The sequence below is a fragment of the Bos taurus genome, chromosome 29 (genome assembly GCF_002263795.3).
Source record: "Bos taurus isolate L1 Dominette 01449 registration number 42190680 breed Hereford chromosome 29, ARS-UCD2.0, whole genome shotgun sequence".
In the NCBI taxonomy this organism is placed as follows: Eukaryota; Metazoa; Chordata; class Mammalia; order Artiodactyla; family Bovidae; genus Bos; species Bos taurus.
Genome location: NC_037356.1, coordinates 9,941,195 through 9,965,217, shown reverse-complemented (window position 1 = coordinate 9,965,217; position 24,023 = coordinate 9,941,195). Strand labels below are relative to the sequence as shown.

The window sequence follows — 24,023 nt, the reverse complement described above, 5'->3', positions numbered from 1 at the left end:
GCTACCATCCTTATTTTAGAGACAGGGGAATTGAGGCACAGAGCAGTTATCAAATCTGCTCAGAGTCACACAAATAGTAAGTGGCAGAGGAGCCAGGATATGAATCCAGGTCATCTGGCTTAACCCTTACTCCAAAATGTTCCTTTTAAGAGGAGACATGTGTATGCTAATAAGAGTAAATGAATAGAAAGGTAAGTATTAATTGCAAAAAGAGGAGGAATAATTACAATAGCATATTCTTTGATTCTTGTCTAGATTCGAAAATCTAGACATAACATGGCATGAAGCTTCTCTGTTTGCCCTTCTAGGTCATCCTTCTTCCCCTATTAACCCCGCACTGTGTCCTGGGAAGCTGACCTTAACAGACTCTGTTACCCAGCTCCCTTGTCCTCTGGCTTTCTATTGGGGTCCACTAATAGTAACCAGCAGATGACTAGGGAAGGGAGGAAAAAGGGGTTGGGATGTTCATTTGTCCAGCTCTCTCCTTGCTGGGTGGTGGTTTGGCAATGGCTATCTTCTTCCTAAAGCCATAGCTCCTCTCAAGCATCCCTTCTAATAATTATAGTTCTATCTGTGTTATATTAATAGTTCACACGCTTTCCCTGTTCCTTCAAGATTCCCACTGTTCCTAGTCCCCACGTGCTTCCATTCCTGGTTGATTCCCTTAATTCCTCCCATCTCTTTGTACACAAATTTGAAATTAAACTCTGTTTAAGAAGGCTTTCTGTTACCTTCCAGGACACTAATACTCTATCCAAGAAGAGGATTTAGTCTTAGATAAAAGGAGAGACAGTCTATCCACATTAATAAAAAGCTAAACACATAGATACAGATATAGGCAGATCAAATACTGAAAAGAGGAGGAAGCTCTCTGATTGTTTTTATTGTCTCAATAAAGTAAGAAGAAAGATCAGCAGCTAAAGTTTAAGAAGGTTCAGTGTACTACATTTGAAGAGGAAGAAAAGATATGAAATGTTCTCCCTGGGAACAAGAAAGTGAACTGTCCAAAGAACCACAGTAGGCTTTTTGGTCATAATTTAAAGTGGAACCAGCTAAAAAGGTTGTATGTATTTCTCCAGCTACAGTTAGTTGGAATGGAGCAGACATGGTATAGACAGAAGTAAGTTTAATGAGAGGTTGATTTTTGCCAGCAGATGGACAGACAACAAAGAAATTGAAGATGTATATAAAATGATTAATTACAGCAATGAATCATGTTATTTTAAGCTGGACCTGAAGACTTATGGTTGCTAACAGATCATGAAAATAAAACTGTGGAGTCATTGATTTAGTAGTGCTTATGGGATCAAAACTAAGATCATGGCATGTGGTCCCATCACTTCATGGCAAATAGATGGGGAAGAAGTGGAAACAATGGCTGACTTTATTTTTGTGGGCTCCAAAATCAGTGTAGATGGTGATTGCAGCCATGAAATTAAAAGACGCTTACTCCTTGGAAGGAATATTATGACCAACCTGCTGCTCCTAAGTCACTTCAGTCGTATCTGACTCTGTGTGACCCCATACAAGGCAGCCCACCAGGCTCTCCTGTCCCTGGGCTTCTCCAGGCAAGTACACTGGAGTGGGTTGCCATTTCCTTCTCCAATGCATGAAAGTGAAAAGTGAAAGGGAAGTCGCTCAGTCATGCCCAACTCTTTGCGACCCCATGGACTGCAGCCTACCAGGCTCCTCTGTCCATGGGATTTTCCAGGCAAGAGTACTGGAGTGGGGTGTCATCGCCTTCTCCATGACCAACCTGACAGCATATTAAAAAGCAGAGACATTACTTTGCCAACAAAGGTCCAGCTAGTCAAGGCTATGGTTTTTCCAGTGGTCATGTATGAATGTGAGAGTTGGACTATAAAGAAAGCTGAGTGCCAAAGAATTGATGCTTTTGAACTGTGGTGTTGGAGAAGACTCTTGAGAGTCCCTTGGACTGCAAGGAGATTCAACCAATCCATTCTAAAGGAGATCAGTCCTGGGTGTTCATTGGAAGGACTGATGCTGAAGCTGAAATTCCAATACTTTGGCCACCTCATGCGAAGAGCTGACTCATTGGAAAAGACCCTGATGCTGGGAGGGATTGGGGGCAGGAGGAAAAGGGGACAGAGAATGAGATAGCTGGATGGCATCACCGACTCGAGTTTGAGTGAACTCTGGGAGTTGGTGATGAACAGGGAGGCCTGGCGTGCTGCAGTTCATGGGGTCGCAAAGAGTTGGACGTGACTAAGTGACTGAACTGAACTGAACTGATGGAATCAAAGAATAGTTTGTATGGGAGATACATAAATGAACTGTATCAATAAAAGGTGATTAGTGATGGTCACAGAATGTTTACAACCTGACATTTTTTAGAAAAATGTGGTTATTAATTATATTAAGATGTACAGAGTAAAATTTAACAATGGGTGGTTGAGATACAGTGAAGGAAGAGATTACTACTAGAGCAGAGATCAAGAATCTGATGCGAGGAACTGGACTATCCAAAAACAAAGGCAAAATAATGACAATCATTCAAATTTGAAAGTATGAAATTATTATGTAGAAAACTGCTGTCCATGTTCCTATATACGTCATTCAATATGCAGAGTCATATTCCTCTTCATAATCATACATGTTTATAAAGAAAGTCATTGCATTCGTCCAGCTCTTCCAAGTTACAATTATAAACACTCAAACTCAGGAAATGGAAGTATCCTGTACCAAAGTTTGTTTAGTACCTGCAGAGAGCCCTACTAAATATATTAAATTTTCTATATCTCCAGGGCTTCCATTTCTAGAAAACATATAGTTAAGAAAATTAAATTTGTATAAGGAAGAAAGCAAGAAAAAAGTGAACATATATTCAGAAAAATTACTAACTGGAGTCCTGCACCTTAAATAAACAGGTTTTGCTGACGATATTAAGTACCCCAATTAATGAAATCTAAGTCACATTCGACTGAGTGACTGAAGTCACATTTATATATGTATATAATTACTGTCCTATTTTGATCAGTTGAAGAGCTCTTAAACCCGTCTTCAAAAAACTCCTGCAGCAACTATTTCTAAAGAACAAGGTTTATTTTTGAATAGTTTATTTTCAAATGGTTTATTTTTAAAACCAAACATGTTTCTGAATGCATTATTTAATATTCAGTATAATTTGTTTCTGTCAATTTAAAAATGCTTTAAATTTTTAAGGGATTCATGATTAACTAGATTTGTAAGAACTGGCATGCCCACTTGAGTTTGGTGGTTCTAGGTACATTTGATGACTCAATATGCATGTATATGGTCCTGCAAAGAAAACTCTAATCTTACAGTTTTATGAAAATTTACTATTTTGACAGCAAACTGGAAACTGAATATAAGGTAAAACTTACAGTCTCTGAAACTAGGAACCAGGAAAATTTATGCTTTGTGGTATCTGTAGGTTAGTACTGCAATGTTTGGAATTCCTAATATTGTCTAAGAAGTTCTGTAGTTTCCGAGCAAGAAATAAGGTGGAGAAGAAATGTTTTCTTAAGCAACTCTTAGGAAAGACTCATGTAAACAAAGGTAGACCAATGTTCCTCACTCTCCACCACTTCCATCTTTTGCCAGGGACCAGAGCTAACAGGATGAAGGCAAAGGCTTCCCTCTTTTTGCCTTTTTATACAAAGGCAGAAGGAGAAGAGGGTGACAGAGGATGAGATGGTTGGATGGCATCATCAGTTCAATGGACATGAACTTAGGCAAATTCTGGGAGATGGTGAGGGGCAGGGAGGCCTGGCATGCTGCAATCCATGGGGTCCCAAAGAGTTGGACACAACTTGGCGACTAAAAAACAACAACAAAAAGATTTCCCTATGAGATGTGCATGCATGCTAAGTCACTTCAGTTGAGTCTGACTCTGGGTGACCCTATGGACTGAAACCCACCAGGCTCCTCTATTCATGAGATTCTCCAGACAAGAGTACTGGAGTGGATTGCTATGCCCTCCTCAGGGGATCTTCCTAACACAGGGACTGAACCCTCATCTCTTATGTCCCTTGCATTGGCAGACAGGTTCTTTTACCACTAATGCCTCCTGGGAAGCCCCTTTCCCTATAAGATACTTGTGATTTTTTTTTCCATTGTTCCTACTTGTGGTTAATATTTTTCAACATTCAATACCAAACTGGAAAGTAGTATGAAGTAAGAACCAACACTGAGATCTATGGGTTAGTATTGCAGGATCACAGGCGCAAATTCTACCACACCATGGTATAAGTGGCATGGCGGCAAACAAAATATATAGCTCTTCACTGTGTCTATGTTTTATTCAACTGCTTCAGAAGCCTTCAGTCACCAGCTAAATGGGAAAAGTGGCCACTCAATCCAGTTTAAAGTGTAGTCTGGCTCAATAATTTAAAGTCTCATATAAAACTGTTCATTCATATAGCCTACCCTCCTCCTGCTTCTCCTAAAATAATGCCTAGAAGTGAAAGTGGAGAGTGAAAAAGTTGGCTTAAAGCTCAACATTCAGAAAACGAAGATCATGGCATCCGGTCCCATCACTTTATGGGAAATAGATGGGGAAACAGTGTCAGACTTTATTTTGGGGGGCTCCAAAATCACTACAGATGGTGACTGCAGCCATGAAATTAAAAGACGCTTACTCCTTGGAAGGAAAGTTATGACCAACCTAGATAGCATATTCAAAAGCAGAGACATTACTTTGCCAACAAAGGTCCATCTAGTCAAGGCTATGGTTTTTCCTGTGGTCATGTATGGATGTGAGAGTTGGACTGTGAAGAAGGCTGAGCACCAAAGAATTGATGTTTTTGAACTGTGGTGTTGGAGAAGACTCTTGAGAGTCCCTTGGACTGCAAGGAGATCCAACCAGTCCATTCTGAAAGAGATCAGCCCTGGGATTTCTTTGGAAGGAATGATGCTAAAGCTGAAGTTCCAGTACTTTGGCCACCTCATGCGAAGAGTTGACTCATTGGAGAAGACTCTGATGCTGGGAGGGATTGGGGGCAGGAGGAGAAGGGGACGACAGAGGATGAGATGGCTGGATGGCATCACTGACTCGATGGATGTGAGTCTCAGTGAACTCTGGGAGTTGGTGATGGACAGGGAGGCCTGGCATGCTGCAATTCATGGGGTCGCAAAGAGTCGGACATGACTGAGTGACTGATCTGATCTGATCTGATCTGATATAAGCATAGACAGTTCTGGGGGGAGACAGCCGTTTTCTCTGCCATCATAGTCATGGGGTAGAAACAGGTTGGGTTCACTGGATCAACACACTGTCATTCAGCTCCTCTGGTCCTTGAGCAATGTCCCTGTCTATTTGCTCATTGGGCATACTCCCAGCCTCTGATGCAGAAGTTTGCTTGCTGGTAACTGAGACCCATTCTTTTGGCTTAGGCAAAGTTCCAGGTGCTCTGCCTGGCTGACAACACCTGCCCTGGGCTCTACAGGCACTACGCTCCTTCCTGAACTCATGTTATAATTCCCAGTCATAGAGACACCAGCTGGACCTTTCCTGTGATGCTCACTTAGTGCTAGCAACTGCCTACATAAAGAAACAAAAACAAAAAAAAACTACTTATTGAAGATTTTCTCTCCTTTCAAATGAGTCTAACTTAAACAGGAATCTAACAGAGACCTAGGCATGCAGCCAACATTCATTCATTCAACAAATATTTATTTCATGGCTATTATGTTCTAGGCACCAAGCTAATATAAAAGATACAGCAATGATTATGACAAGCAGGATGGCTGCTCCTACAGAATTTACATTCTAGTGAGAAAGCCACACAAAAACTACATAATAAAATTTCTCATAGTGATACATATAGTGACAAAAATAAGACAGGTAATGTGATAGATGTGACTTGGGGGTGGGACAGAGGTGAGAAGTGAGATTAAAAGGCATTTTCAAAGCACTGCGACCTAAACGATGAGATAAGCGAAGTTAGGCAAAGATCTAGATAGAAAGTGCTCCAAGCAAAAGGGAAGCATGTAAAGTGCTTTGGGGCAGCATTTGGAAGCAGAGAGAAGGCCATTTTGGCTGGAATATAGAGTAGGGAAGAGTGCTAAGAGATGAGAGGTAGGTAGAGGTGATAGGGAGCCTTATAGGTGAGAAGTTCAAATTTCATTCCAAGGATAACAGAAGACTACTGGAAGGTTTCCTTTAACAGATACTATCTAAACATTTTTAAACAAACACAATCCACAATAATATGAATTATATTAGTTGATGTAATTCCTTATTTTACTATTTGATCCAAATAACTATTTCAAAGTATTTTTCACAGCTGTACTAATTGTCTGATTCCCTTAGTAGACCCTGAGTTTCATGACAATAGGGTCTACATCTCTCTTCTTACTGACTACCCAGAGCCTGAGTGTCTCTTAAATAGGACATATTCAAGATAGATTCTGTCAAATGAATAAATTTAATGATGGACTAGTCCATGGCAGACACTGCTACACACTGAATTAGAACCAGTTCCTGTATGCAAGAAGCTCATAGTCTATTGAGGGAGGCCAACATGTAATCAATTAATAATAATACAACAGAGTAACTGCTACACCAGAAATACTAACAAATACTATAGGGACGTAAGAGAGAAAATAACTAATTTTGCTTAGTGGCAGGGAAAACATTAAGGAAGTTTTTAACTAAGAACAAATATTCAGTTTCTTGGGATAAATATTTATACTAAGAAAGAATTCTATATCATGTTCTATTAATTTTATTAGTTCCACAATTCAAGAGAACATATACTCTATTGACAAAATTATTTAATATACTACTACCATGATATTTCTAAACATCTTGAAAAGGCTTATTTCTAAAACAACCTTTTAGAATCTTCTCTGTATTTTTGTTATTATGCATACCAACTCCCTATATATGAAAGTTAAATTCAAAGCTAAAATATTCATAATATTACTAGCTCTGGGAAAATCTAGATAGGGTAGCCTATTGTGTTCTGCTTTTTCACCAGATTCCATATATCAGTGATAGTGATCACCACCAAATTTTCATTTATTATGTACCTTATCAGAAATTACCAGATGCTTTCAAGCTCCCAACAAACTTTTGGGGTTTCATTACCATACTGTGTATAGAAGTCAAATATGCTATCAAAAGAAATTAATTTGGGGCTATTTCTATTACAGCACAAATAAAAACATTCTTCATTTGAAAACAATCAGCCTTATCAGCATCCATAGTACATAAATTTAGTTAAATGGTGCCATCTGGTGACATAAATCCTGCAACAAATATAAAAGGTCCAGAGACAAACTTCTTGGTGGCAATCCAACTGAAAGTGTCAAAATTAACTTTAGAAATATTTGATCCTGCTTGACATAAAGCACACAACTAATCACACTCAGTATATAGCAGTTTAACAAAGGGAATTATAAGAACTGTTTGGGCCCCATTTTCTGCTTACCACTCTTGTTTCTCAAGTGTATCTTCAAACTTAAACAAGTCTCCAGAAAAGATTTAAGTCTAATACGATCCTTTAGCCAGCTCTGAGAGAACATTTTTAAAGTATAAATATCAAGAATATCTTGAACGTTGTTTAAGTCACATCTATTTCCTCACTCTCCTTCTGATTTCTATGAATCTGTTTGTTATCACCTCAAATGCCACTTCCCTAAGATAGCTCACCCTGATTCCACTGCTAAAGTTAAGCTTCTCACCCACAACATTCTCTACTTCACCACTGTAGCATTTTCGCAATGGTAAATATAAACTATTCATGCAATTTAATTTAATGCTTTTCTCTACAGTTTTATATCTGGCACAGTGTTCAGTGTTTGAATGAACAAATGGATACATGGATAATTAGATAAATGGATGAGGAAAAAATGTCCTTTTCTATCCTCTTCTTACCCAAATCCTGTCACTGACAAGATCCAGCTCAAGTTTACATCTTGTAAAAACAAATCTTCCCCAGTAACACCAATCTACAATGAATCCATGCTTCTTTGGACTCCTACAGCACTTTGGTCTAAGCTCCAGAGTTTAAGCCTCGGTTATATTCTACGTAATACTTGTTAGAATATATGTGAATATTACCTTCCTAACTGATCCTAACATCCTCAAGGGTAGGAATTTGGTTTTTAATAATATCCACCTGCACATGTCCATGTAAGGAGGTAAATACCTCATAAATAACTTATTAATTATTATTACTAAATTGTAATAACTGAAATACCTGCGTTCTTTCTACTGAAATGGGTATTGTAAACAAATTAACAAGAACAGAGTAGATCTCAGTATTTAAGAACCTAACATTCACCTTCCTTGCAGTCCAAGGAACTCTCAACAGTCTTCTCCAACACCACAGTTCAAAGCATCAATTCTTCAGTGCTCAGCTTTCTTTATAGTCCAACTCTCACATCCATACATGACTACTGGAAAAACCACAGCTTTGACTAGACAGACCTTTGTTGGCAAAGTAATGTCCCTGCTTTTTAATATGCTGTCTAGAAGCTGAAGCTCCAATACTTTGGCCACCTGATGCAATGAACTGACTCATTTGAAAAAATCCTGATGCTGGGAAAGATTGAAGGTGGGAGGAGAAGGGGACGACAGAGGATGAGATGGTTGGATGGCATCACCAACTGGATGGACATGAGTTTGAGTAAGCTCCGGGAGTTGGTGATAGACACGGAAGCCTGGCATGCTGCAGTCCATGGGGTCGCAGAGTCAGACACAATTGAGCAACTGAACTGAACTGAGCTTCGCATGTGCCAACAACGGCATCTCAGTGTAGCTTATTTGTTCTCTATTCACAGTTCCATAGGTAGAAACTACCATGAAGTATCCACAGGGAAAAAACCCACTTCAATGTTTCAGATACACTATTGTATATCCCAGAATGATAATATAATGGCTCATTATATTTGACACAGATCAAACTAAATTTTTATAAAACTCAAGAATGAAGAAATGCCACCATCATATTTTCCCAAATTTATTAATGCTGTTCACATACTATATTTCTTTCCCTGAGTGGCCAAATTTCTAACTATTTAGAACACAAGTTCTCAAACTTTAGCATGCCTCAGAATAGCCTGGAAGGCTTATTGCAACAATATTTGCTGCACCCTGCTTTCAGAGTTTGTAATTCGGTAAGTCTGGAGTGAGGCCCAAGAATTTGCAATGCTGACCAAATTCCCAAGTGAAGCTGATGCTGCTGATCCAAGAACCACACTCTGAGAACCTCTGCTTTGGAGGATTAGAGTCAAGTTGTTCCAAATTTATATAACCATTTCACTATAATCTACAAAAAATTATTTCAGTTTCTTATGATCAGGTGGCAAAAATTATTACAAAAACAAATTAAGACCAGAATAACTATGATGTTTGTAAATAGATATTACTTTGAAATAAATAACAAACCAAAAAGTTTGTTAGGATTTTCCATAAGCTGTTACAGGAAAACACAATTTTTTTGGCCAACCCAACATGTTAGAATTACTACAGTGAGAAAAAATGCAATTTTTTTTACTCAAACTAAAATCTGATAAAACTCTAATACAGATCAATTTTATAATACTAATCACTATTATATTTAAATGACTCACTAATCACATACCTAATATCTCTTTTCTCCACTTGATTTCTCTCACCCATAAGGGCAAGCACTATTCTCTCCTCTACAGTTTATTGACATGATGAACACAAGTTTGAGTAGGCTCCAGGAGTTGGTAATGGACAGGGAAGCCTTCAATCCATGGGGTCGCAAAGAGTCAGACACTACTGAGCAACTGAACAGATAGTTTAGTGTTATATCCCTATTGTCAAGCATAATGTGTAACACATAACAGGTATTTTTTAAGTAATTGTTGAATACATAAAATGTGTTGATGACATATTATTATTAAAGCCCACAAACTGAGGGTACAAATGTTACATAGATATAACCTCAACTCTCAAGCTATTACATTCTATTGAGGGAGTAGTAATATACTCAATTTGTCATAAGGCAACATAACAAGTGCTTTATAGTAATATGAACAAAGTGCTATGAGACATAACGAAAGGGCTGGTTAAAGCTGCTAACAGGTAAGGACATGGTAGAAGGCTTCAATAGGTAGGGACAGGTAGAAGGAGATGATAAATCCCAATATGTAAGTATATCTACTGTGTCACCTCTATTGCTAATAATTCCATATGGTCTATACTTATGTTTATGAAAATAAAAAATATTTTACTCTAACACAAAATCTGACATTCAGCCACCATAAAGCAAGATAAGTTCTTTTCTAAGATGTTGCTATGCTACCAGCAGAGTTTTTAGGAAACAATCACTACTACCCATTCTCTTCTAAGGCTTCCCCCCAGGTTCCCCCTCAAACACTGAAGTGAAGTAAGAGAAAACAAAATTAGATTAAACAATGCTAACAAGATTTTAGAAGGGGTTGAAAGGTACTAAATATACATACATGTTCTGTCCATACTGGTACATAAAAGTAATAAATAAATAAGGCAATTTTCAATAAGGTATCAAAGCAAAGAAATTTCATGGTACATAATTCAAAAATGAACTAACCGATTACATGATTTAAATGGTCTTTACAGATAATTATGGTGCTAACACAGATCGTTAAATTTTCAAAGTAGATCTGGCAGAGACGTACAAAAAGGAAAACATTCCATCTTGCTCCTAAAAAAAGGATAAATAATCTAATACAGTCCCTTGAAAATCCGACTGCTTTAGCTGTGCTAAATGAAGAGACTTAAGTTGTAAAATATCGTGGAATTCACTTATATTCAAATTCTGAAAAGTGCTAATAGTGCAATCATCATAAAGCCATCCACTGGAGAAAACATTTTCCTTAGTATTTCCACAAGATGTCACCCTAAGCCTAACATCGAAGTGTGCAGCTTTGCTATTTTAGGCATTTTTCTTTTTGTGTATAAATGAACATTAATTACTAACTTTTTAAAAATTAAGGTCTTTGTGTTTATACTTTCAGTTATTCGTAAATGGAAAATCAAAACAGAATACAGGGCCTAAAGAAGCAAGAAAGAAGAAAGTTAATCAAACAGTTTATCATTCACACTGTTTATCACAAGAGAAATTTTCTTTTACTTTATTTTGAAAATGTTCCATAATTAGCATATATTATGCTTATAGTCAGGCTTCCCTAGTGGCTCAGGCAGTAAAAAATCCACCTGCAATGCGGGAAACCTGGATTCAGTCCCTGGGTTGGAAAGATCCCCTGGAGGAGGGCATGACAACCCACTCCAGAGTTCTTGCCTGGAGAATTCCCACAGACAGAAGAGCCTGGCAGGCTACAGTCCCTGGGGTCGCAAAGCCTCGGACACGACTAAGTGACTAAGCACAGCATACTTATAATCAGATAAAGTTATACCTTAAAAATAAAAAAACAATACCTTTGCTATCACTCCCCATCCTATTATCACAGAACCCATTTATAAAATGCTTTTACACACTATAATAATGATCAAAGCTATGGAGACAGAATTCTGTGCTCAAAGATTATACCATCTAAGATAGACTAGTGTTTGCATTTTCTTTTTTCACAAAAGAAGGATATTATTTATTTTCAAAGTGATGCTTTTCATTTACTGAGACAAGGCCTGGTTTCCGAGTCACCTGTAAATGATACAGCACATTCTGCAATAACAGTGTTTTACCCTACTATACACTTGTATTGGATTTTCTGCACTATGAGTGCCTCCTATTTTCTTCAGTTGAGATTCATGCAAGGCATTATTTCAACATACTACCTGATTATCAGAATAATGGGCTAAAGCCACTATTTTCCATTATGTGCAGCAAAAAAGAAGGGGAAGGGAGGTTGGTTGAAACAGAAAGCAAAATACCCAGTAAAAATAATCCCCTGTTTATCAATGGTTCCCTACTTATCCTTTTATAAAGATACAATCCCCTTCAGGATACACAGGGCTATGTAGTTTTTCCTTTCTGGGTCCTTAAAAAAAAAATGCACAGTGAGACCAATAAAATTTAATAGAAAATTATGTTGCATTGTATAGCATCGCTCCATTCTTTGCAGTCTGGTTTATTCCAAAATGACTTAAAAGACCAGCCAAAACAAATCTATCCATTCAAAGCTGGGCATCAGGATTACTTATGTAACAGCTTTTTACAGATTACTGTGACCTCTCATTTTATTAGAGAAATTCAACTACTCTATAGGCTTTCTGCCAAGTTATCTATCACTCACTTAAAACAATGGCAAAATACAACTCTTTGTCATTCGTCTTTTTATTCCTCATGTAATGATGCTGCACTGCCAAATGAATACATTATTCTGGTAGAATTATCTAAAGCATTCAACAATATTCTTCCTAAATAAAGTTCTTAAAAACTCAATCAAAAGACATAGCCCAATCTTATCTAAGCACATCATACAAATCTATTTAGAAGTATGGCCATTCAGTTAATGGTCTTAATAAAACTATTAATTTTTTTTAATAAAACTATTAATTTTTAACTGAAAAATCTGTTGCTTAAAAAATGTTCTCTAAAATACTATTCTCTAATGACAGGGTTTATTTAAATTTCGTTAAGAGTCCATTTAGAGTTGCTTTTATTTAATCCCAACTAAGATGATTATAGTTATGTGTGTCATTAATTCTTACTAGCCATAAAAGAATATTTCAAAGAAATTAATCCACAGACAAAATAATCCTATAGAGCTTTTACTATTTCTACTCAATAGATTGATTTTCAATTTTTCAAAAAGGAATGGTTTCTTAAATATAAACCATAGAGTTGTAGTTTTGTCAATAAGTATAAACATTTATTATAATAAAAGCACAAAATATTTTCAAGACTAATTCTCATAAATTCATGTTTTTATTTTTTATATCAGTAACCATCAAACCTGGAAAAAGTAGTAATAATGTCTAGTAGATGCAATTATTTCTCTAAAATATACTGTTTAAATTTAGCAGAATCTATAATTGAGTCCTTTTTAAAACTGTTGGTCACTTTTGTTGGGGGGAGGTATTTGTATCTTTACTAGTTTAATTCTAAAAAAAAGAATTTAAAATTATCTGCATAAATGCAAAAATGTATGTATAAAGATATACATAAATAAACCATAAATTCAAGAATAAACAGAAGGTTAAACATTATGTAGCTCAATTCATGAAAAACTGACAAAGTATTGAAATTTTCATCAATAAATTTTTCAGTGTGAATCATGAGATTTTTTGAGAGAAGCAAAAAGATGAAAAATAGTGTTTTAAGTTTTGTCTGAAGAAGGTAAGACTAGAACTATAATCCTAGCTGAATAGAATGTGACCCATCACTATTCATGTCAGGCAAGTCCTTCTCCAGAAGGAAGCAACTTCCTTCTCTAGCACATTTTTCCTCAATTTTTGAAATAAACTACTCCAGCTTTCTCCTGTGTTTACTTGTCTTCCTATACAAAACATTCTTTCAATACTTTTATTTTTATTAACATATACTTATTTCCATCTTATAGCAGTTCTTTTTTAAGATAAGCTGAAATAAGAAAATGAAAAAAAATATTTCCTTCTACCTGATATCAAGAAAAATATTTCAGTTTCAAATTTGGTTAATATCAGGTTCTCTGACAACAATATTCAAACAATTAAGCCCAATTCTAATTGCGAAGATGATGAATAATTTTTAATACCTACCTAGCAAAGCTCGGAATAAGCTGCTCTTAAAGATACCCATCACCTTTTTAACAGCATTTTTCAACTGCTGCTCCTCTGGTTTCCTTAATTTTTTGCAGTATTCTTCCAGTAATGACAAAGCTCGGTCAGTATCTGAAAAACATGATTTTAAAATTCTATCTTATGGTCTCAGAAAAACAGTAATCTAACATTAAACTATTGTCTAATGGTATTCCTAATTTCATAACACAGAATAATAACTAATCAGGAATTCCATAAACTACTTTTAAAATTGATAATTACAATGAACTCAATTTTAAGAACCCACTTTTATTTCTATTGTCTTCCAAAAGAATTTGCAACTATGAAACAAGGCAAAAGTCCATATGGAATGCCGACCAGTTGATATTCACACAGTAGATAAGACTCTGTCAGGAAAACTATCTTAAAATTTGTGACCTCCTACAACATAATGTCCAGATTCCTTAATGTAACTTTTGAGACCACCATCCCATAAGCTGTTTACAAGCTATATTTTCAGTCTTTATTTCCCACTATATATTATTTCACCCCCTTCACACATTTACACACAGTGCCAAAGCCACAGTGGATTACTCACTTTCACTCTCCACTCTGCCCCCCACACACACATACGTACACACACACACTTTCTATACCTGTGTAGTTTTCTTTGCTCCTCCTGCTCTCTGTATTGGAATATCCTCCCCCATAGCCCTCTCTCCTCCTTGAATTAGTATGCTACATTAGAAAGAGTTTATTGTTAGCTGGGTCTGGGTCTGAAACCTATTTGCTAGCTGTGTGGCCGTCAATAAGTTACTTAACCTCTCTGAGCTTGTTTCCTTACAGCCAGCAGGATTAAATTACAAAATGCTTAGTACAATACCTAGCGCATAGAAAGTAATCAAGAAGTCAACTGAAAACTTATCTTCCCTTAATTTGGACCTAACTCAAATGTTCTCTGGAGAAGGAAGTGGCAACCCACTCCAGTATTCCTGCCTGGAGGACTCCACAGACAGGGGAGCCTGGTGGAATACATACAGTCCATGGAGTCACAAAGAGTCAGACACAACTGAACGACCAACACACACACACACACACACAAATGCTCTCTATTTCATAAAACCATCTCTGACAGTTAAAAGTAATCACTGTCACTCTTCTTCCAAACCACTTTGCCTACACAAATACTACAGGCATTCTTAATACCCACTGTTATACTATGGCTTCTTGAACTGCTCACACGACAAAGTATTAGTTGCCCAGACAACAAAATATCCCTGAAAAAGTCACCAAAGTGGCAGTGTCTGTGTGTGTAGTAGGTGACAATTATTTTTGGAAGTGAGAAGACTCAATTTAGTTGTTCCAAAATTAAGTTCTGTTTGAAAAATGTCAAGTCACATATTTTTAACCAGTAATACTTATGAATGTACACTGAGAATATAAAATACAACACTTCCTCAGACCTGAAATGCATTATGAGAAAGGGCAAGAGTCATCTTAACAAACGAACAACTGCTTTCATCATCGATTTGTATTTTATAAAATTATGTTTCGAAAGCTTCTGAAGAAAGTGGCAACAAAGTTCAGACCATAATCTTAAATATTAAATTGATAATTTTCCTCTTTATATGATTTATATAATTTTATATTTGTTCTGTTTGAGGAGTTCCTGTCTGAGGAATAGCATACAAACTTTTCATAGAGAAGACACATTATGAAGTTTCTTATTAATATCATTTTGGATGAAAGCTGACTGGAATTATTGTTCAGTCACTCAGTTGTGTCCAACTCTTTGTGATCCCATGGACTGCAGCACGCCAGGCTTGGTTTTCCACAATTTCATCCTTTGCTCAGATTCTGTCATCAGTAAGAGTTTTACCTTCAGTCAGTGTCACTTCCTTCAAAAGTCTCTTTAGGAATTCCTGGTACTTCTCCACCTGACCAGAGCTCTTCTTTTGTTATTGTGTATTTTTTAATCATACGAGGAATCTTCATCAAAACTTCCCTGCTTTGAGATTCATTCTTTTTCTCCCAGCTTTACTGAGGTCAGATTGACAAATAAAAATTGTATACAGTTAAGGTGTACAACAGAAAGTTTTGATATATGTATATATTGTGAAATGATTACCACAATCATTACCACAAAGACAACTGTCTTTGAATTTTAATAGCCTTTCCCCCTTCAAATCTACCACTTTCACAGACTAAATATCAATTATAACAATAATTCATATTTTCCTATTGAACGTTCCAATTCTCTACCCCTACAGCCATCCTCAGCTGATGATCATGTTTTCCATTTTGTGGAAAATCAGAAGAGAAATTACACAATCTCCTAATCTAATATCCACTAGGTCATCTGTAGCTGCTCCCCTATATTCTGTCTTCCCCGTTACTATGGATAAAATATTTGTAATGCCAACTCCTCTACTTAAGCACCTAAGCCTATTTTCTTTTGCCTACACTGCTTCATCATCAACTGTTTTCCTCTCCAATCCCTCCCTTTAGCATACAAATAAAACTGTAAGAGCAGTGATTTTTAAAAACCTTCCTTTACCCTTAATTCCTCTAACTAACTACTGTCCCCAGTTCTCTGTTCCCTTCCATAGCAAAACTCCTTGAAATGCTGTCTACACCTTCTTTGCTTTCATTGTTTCTTATTGTTGCTGTTGTTCAGTTGCTAAGTCGTGTCCGACTCTTTGCAACCCCATGGACTGCAGCACACCATGATAGCATTCCCATAATCACATCTACAGATATAAGTCACTAGGTAAAGGGACTTTAACTAATTCCTTCAACACATATTTATTGAATGACTACCCAGGGAAGACACTATCAAAAGCATCTAGATGGCCTCTAAACCAACAGAATTTATTATGTCTCTCATTTCTGTACAACAAAATACTGACACATAAAACAAAAAGGCAGAATACAATAAAAATGGTCAAATATGGTCAAGTCTGTCTTAGACAACTTAGGTTTATGCATGCCAGCATCTAATGATGGAATTGCGGTTGCCTTTTCAAGGTTCTTTTTGACATCAATGATCACCATCTGGTGTTAATTCTATTTCTGATTAAATTCTTGTTTCTGATTAACAAAAGCTTGAATGTGAAGATAATAGAAAACTACATAACTATACAAAGATGGTAAATAAAGAAAACAAAAGATAACAAGGATCTTGTTGTATAATTCAAAGATCCCTAACCAGATGTTTAATAAAGTGGAAAGTTGAGAATTACCCAAGTAAGTTGGGACTAATACCTTGACTGCTGTTCAAATTAAACCAGGTATAAGTGGAGATATTTTTTCACCTGAACTGCCAATACAATGATCTCAATTATCTTATTTTCTCTGTTAAAGGAAATCTGTATTCATATGACTCCAGAGTCTACTGAAAGGACAAAACTAAACTTGGAATACCTGAAGGCAGATACAGAAGGAAATAACAGGGAAATCATTTTTAAAAATAAAAATTTCAGATGAAATATACAATCCAAAGGATATAGTGAATGTTACATAATTGGAATCATAGGTAATCCCATGTCTGTTAATTAAGGTTCAACTCTTTTGTCTTTGGTTTAAGAACAGCATTGCCAAAAAGTTATAATTTGGGACAGGTGATTTAATTTGAAACAGTAATATTGCTAACATGAATTTTTAGATAAGAAAAAGATAACATAAAATTATTTGCCACAACTAAGAAGAATTATAGAACATGTGATGGTATTGTTCAGAAAACTAAGATCTAAGTATAATAAAGGAAATGGTAAACTAAACACACAAATCATTTCAAATCTTGAAATCCCTTTAAATACAATCTGACTGCAATGCAGGAGACCTGGGTTCGATTCCTGGGTTGGAAAGATTCCCTAGAGAAGGGAAAGGCTGCCCACTCCAGTATTCTGGCCTGGAGAATTCCACAGACTGTATAGTCCATGGGTTCGCAAAGAGCCAGACACAATTGAGCGTCTTTCACTTTCACAGTTTAGAAAGAACTTTCCCATGCATTATCTGATTCCCACCACTGAGAAGTTATATTGCCTCTTATACATGAAACTGGGGCTTCCCTGGTGGCTCAGATGGTAAAGAATCTGCCTGCCATGCAGGAGACCTAGGTTCGATCCCTGAGTCAGAAGATCCCCTGGAGAAGGGCATGGCAACCCACTCCAGTATTCTTGCCTGGAGAACTCCATGGACAGAGGAGCCTGGCGGGCTATAATCTCTGGGGTCGCAAAGATTCAGACATAACTGGAGGACTAATACACACGCAGGCAGAAAACTGAAGTTCGTAAGTGACTTGCCCAAGATGACAGAACTACTGAATAACAAACCTGGAGCATAATCCTAAAGCTTTCGATTCTGAGTGTTCTCTCCATAGTACCACCCTTAATCCTCCAGAAACAATTGAGCATATCTCTATGGGGAAAAAAAAAAAACTTGACCAGACATAATTTTATCACTAAATTTTAGAATCTAGGGTTATAAGTTGAATCTCTATTTTTACATGTGCTTATTAATATAAAATAATAGTTATAACATAAATTTAAATGGTCCTACCTTTAAAATCTAATAGAGCTACTAAGTTCTTTCCTTCATTACTCAAATATTTATCTTATGATGCTCTAGACTTTGGTCGCTCAATACTAAAAAAGATAAATATTCTACCCTCTCAGGGATGTCTTCTGTCTGAAGGTAAAGATAATTAAGTAGAAAATTTAAACAAAGTAAAAGATTAAAATAGAGTGTGGTCATGCTATGATGAGGTACCAGGTGCCAAGAGAACAGAGAAGTAAACTGATACCATACAGATCACACTGGCCTTTTCCTGAAGAAGAATAAGAAGCCATGGAAAAATCTTTAATAAAGATGAGCACGACCATTTTTAAAGTTTTATAAAGATCATTTTAACTACAGTATGCTATCTATCAATTGAAACAAGAAAGAATGATGACAGTTTCCACCCCCATGTCATCTGAAGTGAATATATGCAACATTGAACAGTTTTTGATCATTACTTATATACCATTATGACCAGCAAATTAGAAAAAAAAAAAAATTGTGGCCAAGCCATGCAGCATACAGGATTTTAGTTCCCTGACTAGGGACTGAACCTGTGTCCCATGCACTGAAAGCTTAGAGTCTTAACCACTGAACCACCAGGAAGTCCCTCAAATAAAAGTGTGTGTGTGTGTGTGTGTGTGTGTGTATGCATATATAGTCTTCTTTGGGGAACTATATATGCTTAATTCTGTTAACATTATCATTTTTGTTATTTTGTAAATTAAGGATTTGTTGTTGTTTTTGGTAGCTAGGTTATGTCCAACTCTTTGCAACCCCATGGACTATAGCCCCAGGCTCCTCTGTCCATGGAATTTCCCAGGCAAGAATACTGGGAGTGGGTTGCCATTTCTTTCTCCAAGGCAGCTTCCCAATCCATGGATAGAATTCGAGTCTCCTGCCTTGGCAGGCGGATTCTTTACCACTGAGCCACCAGGGAAGAGCCCCATATAAAGAATACTCATATGAAAATAATAAAATGATGAAGACTCATGTGAAAACACTAAAATGATGAATGCCAACATAAAAGTTATCCTGATACTAGGCCTTTAAAAAGATGCTTTAATATTAAAATATAAAGCCCAAGGTGATAAAAACAAAGGTATCATTTTATAACTAATAAAATTAGCTGTTGAGTAATGCTAAGTATTCTGCATAGATCACTTTATTTAATCTTCCCAAGCACCCCAAGAAATACACATTCCTCAAATGAGGAAACAAACTGAGAAATGAAGTAACTTCATTTCTTCCAAGGTGACACAACCAGTAAGTGCTGGAACCACGACGTAAACCATGGTCCATCTGGCACCAAAGCCCATACTGAAATTCAACTTACTGGGAAAGGATCACAGTATTTCTTTTTCCTGTAATTGTCCTTTTTTATGTAATTTTCTGTAATTATACTTTACTTCTCCCCCTTAAACTTTTTAAATATACTTCAACAAGCATCTGTTGATGAGACTCTCCACTACTGCCACAAAAAGGTAATAAAATGGTGAATTTATGTTGCCACCTTTCAGATAAGTCATTCTTTCAGCTTTTCTATAGAATTACTGAAGAGAAAATGAGAAAAGTATATGCTTAAAATAGTAACAAATAGAAAAGACAGCAAACTGCATCTTCAGCAGAATACTAAAAAATGTCTTGTTCCAGTTGTAACACACTAGGGGAAACAAAGATGAAAAAAAAAAATAGAAAAAACTTGGAGTTTAAATTGTGGGGAAAATGTATGGCCAGACTTAATGCAGATCAAAATACTGCAATCATTTTGTAAATATTGAATGGTTTAAATTAGTAACATTGAAAGAGAAGAAATAACTCATAAGAACATCATCCTAGTCTATCAAAAAGTAGAAAGCATATCGTGGCACTTCTTTGCTGTAACCAGATGTGTACCTGCCACATCTGGGCAGGCTTACTCCAGGAGGTGACAAGGAAGCTGGACTCAGACAACTGATGGAAAGAGATTCTGACTCTGAACACAGCTTTCCTCTTCCTTGTAACAAAAAGAAAAGGTATCCTGCTAAGCATTTGTCAGTCAGTTCAGTTGCTCAGTTGTGTCCAATTCTTTGCAATCCCATGAATCACAGCACGCCAGGCCTCCCTGTCCATCACCAACTCCTGGAGTTCACCCAAACTCACGCCCATCGAGTCAGTGATGCCATCCAACCATCTCATCCTCTGTTGTCCCCTTCCCCTCCTGCCCCCAATCCCTCCCAGCATCAGGGTCTTTTCAAATAGGTCAGCTTTTTGCATCAGGTGGCCAAAGTATTGGAGTTTCAGCTTCAGCATCAGTCCTTCCAATGAACACCCAGGACTGATCTCCTTTAGGATGGACTGGTTGGATCTCCTTGCAGTCCAAGGGACTCTCAAGAGTCTTCTCCAACACCAGTTTAAAAGCATCAATTCTTCGGCACTCAGCTTTCTTCACAGTCCAATTCTCACATCCATAATGACCACTGGAAAAATCATAGTCTTGACTAGACAGATCCTTGTTAGCAAAGTAATGTCTCTGCTTCTGAATATGCTATCTAGGTTGGTCATAACTTTCCTTCCAAGGAGTAAGCGTCTTTTAATTTCATGGCTGCAATCACCATCTGCAGTGATTTTGGAGCCCCCCTCCCCAAAATTAAGTCTGTCACTGTTTCCCCATCTATTTCCCATGAAGTGATGGGACCGGATGCCATGATCTTAGTTTTCTGAATGTTGAGCTTTAAGTCAACTTCTTCACTTTCCTCTTTCACTTTCACCAAAAGGCTTTTTAGTTCCTCTTCACTTTCTGCCATAAGGGTGGTGTCATCTGCATACCTGAGGTTATTGATATTTCTCTTGGCAATCTTGATTCCAGCTTGTGCTTCTTCAGCCCAGAGTATCTCACGATGTACTCTGCATGTAAGTTAAATAAGCAGGGTGACAGTATACAGCCTTGACATACTCCTTTTCCTATTTGGAACCAGTCTGTTGTTCCATGTCCAGTTCTAACTGTTGCTTCCTGACCTGCATATAGGTTCCTCAAGAGGCAAGTCAGGTGGTCTGGTATTCTCATCTCCTTCAGAATTTTCCACAGTTTATTGTGATCCACAAAGTCAAAGGCTTTGGCATAGTCAATAAAGCAGAAATAGATGTTTTTCTGGAACTCTCTTGCTTTTTTGATGATCCAGCGGATGTTGGCAATTTGGTCTCTGGTTCCTCTGCCTTTTCTAAAACCTGCTTGAACATCTGGAAGTTCACGGTTCACATATTGCTGAAGCCTGGCTTGGAGAATTTTGAGCATTACTTGACTAGCGTGTGAGATGAGTGCAATTGTGCAGTGGTTTGAGCATTCTTTGGCATTGCCTTTCTTTGGGATTGGAATGAAAACTGACCTTTTCCAGTCCTGTGGCCACTGCTGAGTTTTCCAAATTTGCTGGCACTTTCACAGGATCATCTTTCAGGATTTTAAATAGCTCAACTGGAATTTCATCACTTCCACTAGCTTTGTTCATAGTGATGCTTTCTAAGGCCCACTTGACTTCACATTCCAGGATGTCTGGCTCTAGGTGAGTGATCACACCATCGTGATTATCTGGGTCGTGAAAATCTTTCTTGTACAGTTCTTCTGTGTATTCTTGCCATCTCTTCTTAATATCTTCTGCTTCTGTTAGGCCCATACCATTTCTGCCCTTTATCGAGCCCATCGTTGCATGAAATGTTCCCTTGGTATCTCTAATTTTCTTGAAGAGATCTCTAGTCTTTCCCATTCTGTTGTTTTCCTCTATTTCTTTGCATTGATCGCTGAGGAAGGCTTTCTTCTCTCTTCTTGCTATTCTTTGGAACTCTGCATTCAGATGCTTGTATCTTCCCTTTTCTCCTTCTAGAATGTTGATTTTCACTCTTGCCATCTCCTGTTTGACCACTTCCAATTTGCCTTGATTCATGCACCTAACATTCCAGGTTCCTATGCAATATTGCTCTTTACAGCATTGGACCTTGCTTCTATCACCAGTCACATACACAACTGGGTATTGTTTTTCGCTTCTCTTCTTTTCACAGCTATTTGTAAGGCCTCCTCAGACAGCCATTTTGCTTTTTTTGCATTTCTTTGCCATGGGGATGGTCTTGATCCCTGTCTCCTGTACAATGTCATGAACCTCAGTCCATAGTTCATCAGGCACTCTATCAGATCTAGTCCCTTAAATCTATTTCTTACTTCCACTGTATAATCATAAGGGATTTGATTTAGGTCATACCTGAATGGTCTAGTGGTTTTTCCTACTTTCCTCAATTTGAGTCTGAATTTGGCAATAAGGAGTTCATGATCTAAGCAACAGTCAGCTCCCAGTCTTGTTTTTGCTGACTGTATAGAGCTTCTCCATCTTTGGCTGCAAAGAATATAATCAATCTGATTTCAGTATTGACCATCTGGTGATGTCCATGTGTAGAGTTTTCTCTTATGTTGTTGGAAGAGGGTATTTGCTATGACCAGTGCATTCTCTTGGCAAAACTCTATTAGCCTTTGCCCTGCTTCATTCCATATTCCAAAGCCAAATTTGCCTATTACTCCAGGTGTTTCTTGACTTCCTACTTTTGTATTCCAGTCCCCTATAATGAAAAGGACATCTTTTTTGGGTGTTAGTTCTAAAAGGTCTTCTAGGTCTTCATAGAACCGTTCAACTTCAGCTTCTTCAGAGTTACTGTTTGGGGCATAGGCTTGGATTACCATGATATTGAATGGTTTGCCTTGGAAATGAACAGAGGAGTTACCCCACGTCCGAGGTCAGGGGCGACAGCTGAGAGGAGCAACCCCACATCCAAGGTCAGGGGCGGTGGAGAGGAGCAACCCCATGTCCAGGGAGTGGCAGCTGCACGGGCACATGAAGGCTGAGAGGAGCTACTCTATGTTCAAGGTCAGGATGGGCGACTTGTCCAAGGTAAGGAGCAACAGCTGCACTTTGCTGGAGCACCTGTGAAGAGATATCCCACGTCCAAGGTAAGAGAAACCCAAGTAAGATGGTAGGTGTTGCAAGAGACATCAGAGGGCAGACACACTGAAACCATAATCACAGAAAACTAGCCAATCTGATCACATAGACCACAGCCTTGTCTAACTCAATGAAACTAAGCCATGCCATGGGGGGCCACTCAAGATGGACGGGTCATGGTGGAGAGGTCTGACAGAATGTGGTCCACTGGAGAAGGGAATGGCAAACCACTTCAGTATTCTTGCCTTGAGAACAGTATGAAAAAGCAAAATGATACGATACTGAAAGAGGAACTCCCCAGGTTGGTAGGTGCCCAATATGCTACAGGGGATCAGTGGAAAAATAATTCCAGAAAGAATGAAGGGATGAAGCCAAAGCAAAAACAATACCCAGTTGTGGATGTGACTGGTGACAGAAGAAGGTCCAATGCTGTAAAGAGCAATATTGCATAGAAACCTGGAATGTTAGGTCCATGGCAAATTGGAAGTGGTCAAACAGGAGATGGCAAGAGTGAACATCAACATTCTAGAAATCAATGAACTAAAATGGACTGGAATGGGTGAATTTAACTCAGATGATCATTATATCTACTACTGTGGGCAGGAATCCCTTAGAAGAAATGGAGTAGCCATCATGGTCAATAAGAGAGTCCAAAATGCAGTACTTGGATGCAATTCAAAAAAGCATTTGTAGCACTTCCCTATTCTCAAAACAATTTTCACATGGGCTAGGTATCTTTATTTGATTATCTCAAGAATCCTAAGAGTTGACTATTACTCTGTGTGTGTTCAGTTGCTCAGTCGTGTCTGACTTTGCAACCCCATGAACTGCAGCTCCCCAGGCTCCTCTGTCCATGGAAT

At 37.6% G+C, this 24,023-nt stretch overlaps 1 protein-coding gene across 6 annotated transcripts in view; it reads right to left on the bottom strand.

The window, feature by feature from the left end:
• DLG2 (discs large MAGUK scaffold protein 2) overlaps window positions 1-24,023 on the bottom strand; it is a 2,323,126-nt gene that overhangs the window by 2,290,594 nt on the left and 8,509 nt on the right. For all 6 annotated transcript variants that reach the window (XM_059883216.1, XM_059883213.1, XM_059883215.1 and 3 more), the window contains exon 2: window positions 13,643-13,774. In XM_059883216.1, the coding sequence (XP_059739199.1) occupies window positions 13,643-13,774 (132 nt within the window). The remainder of the gene's footprint in view (window positions 1-13,642; window positions 13,775-24,023) is intronic.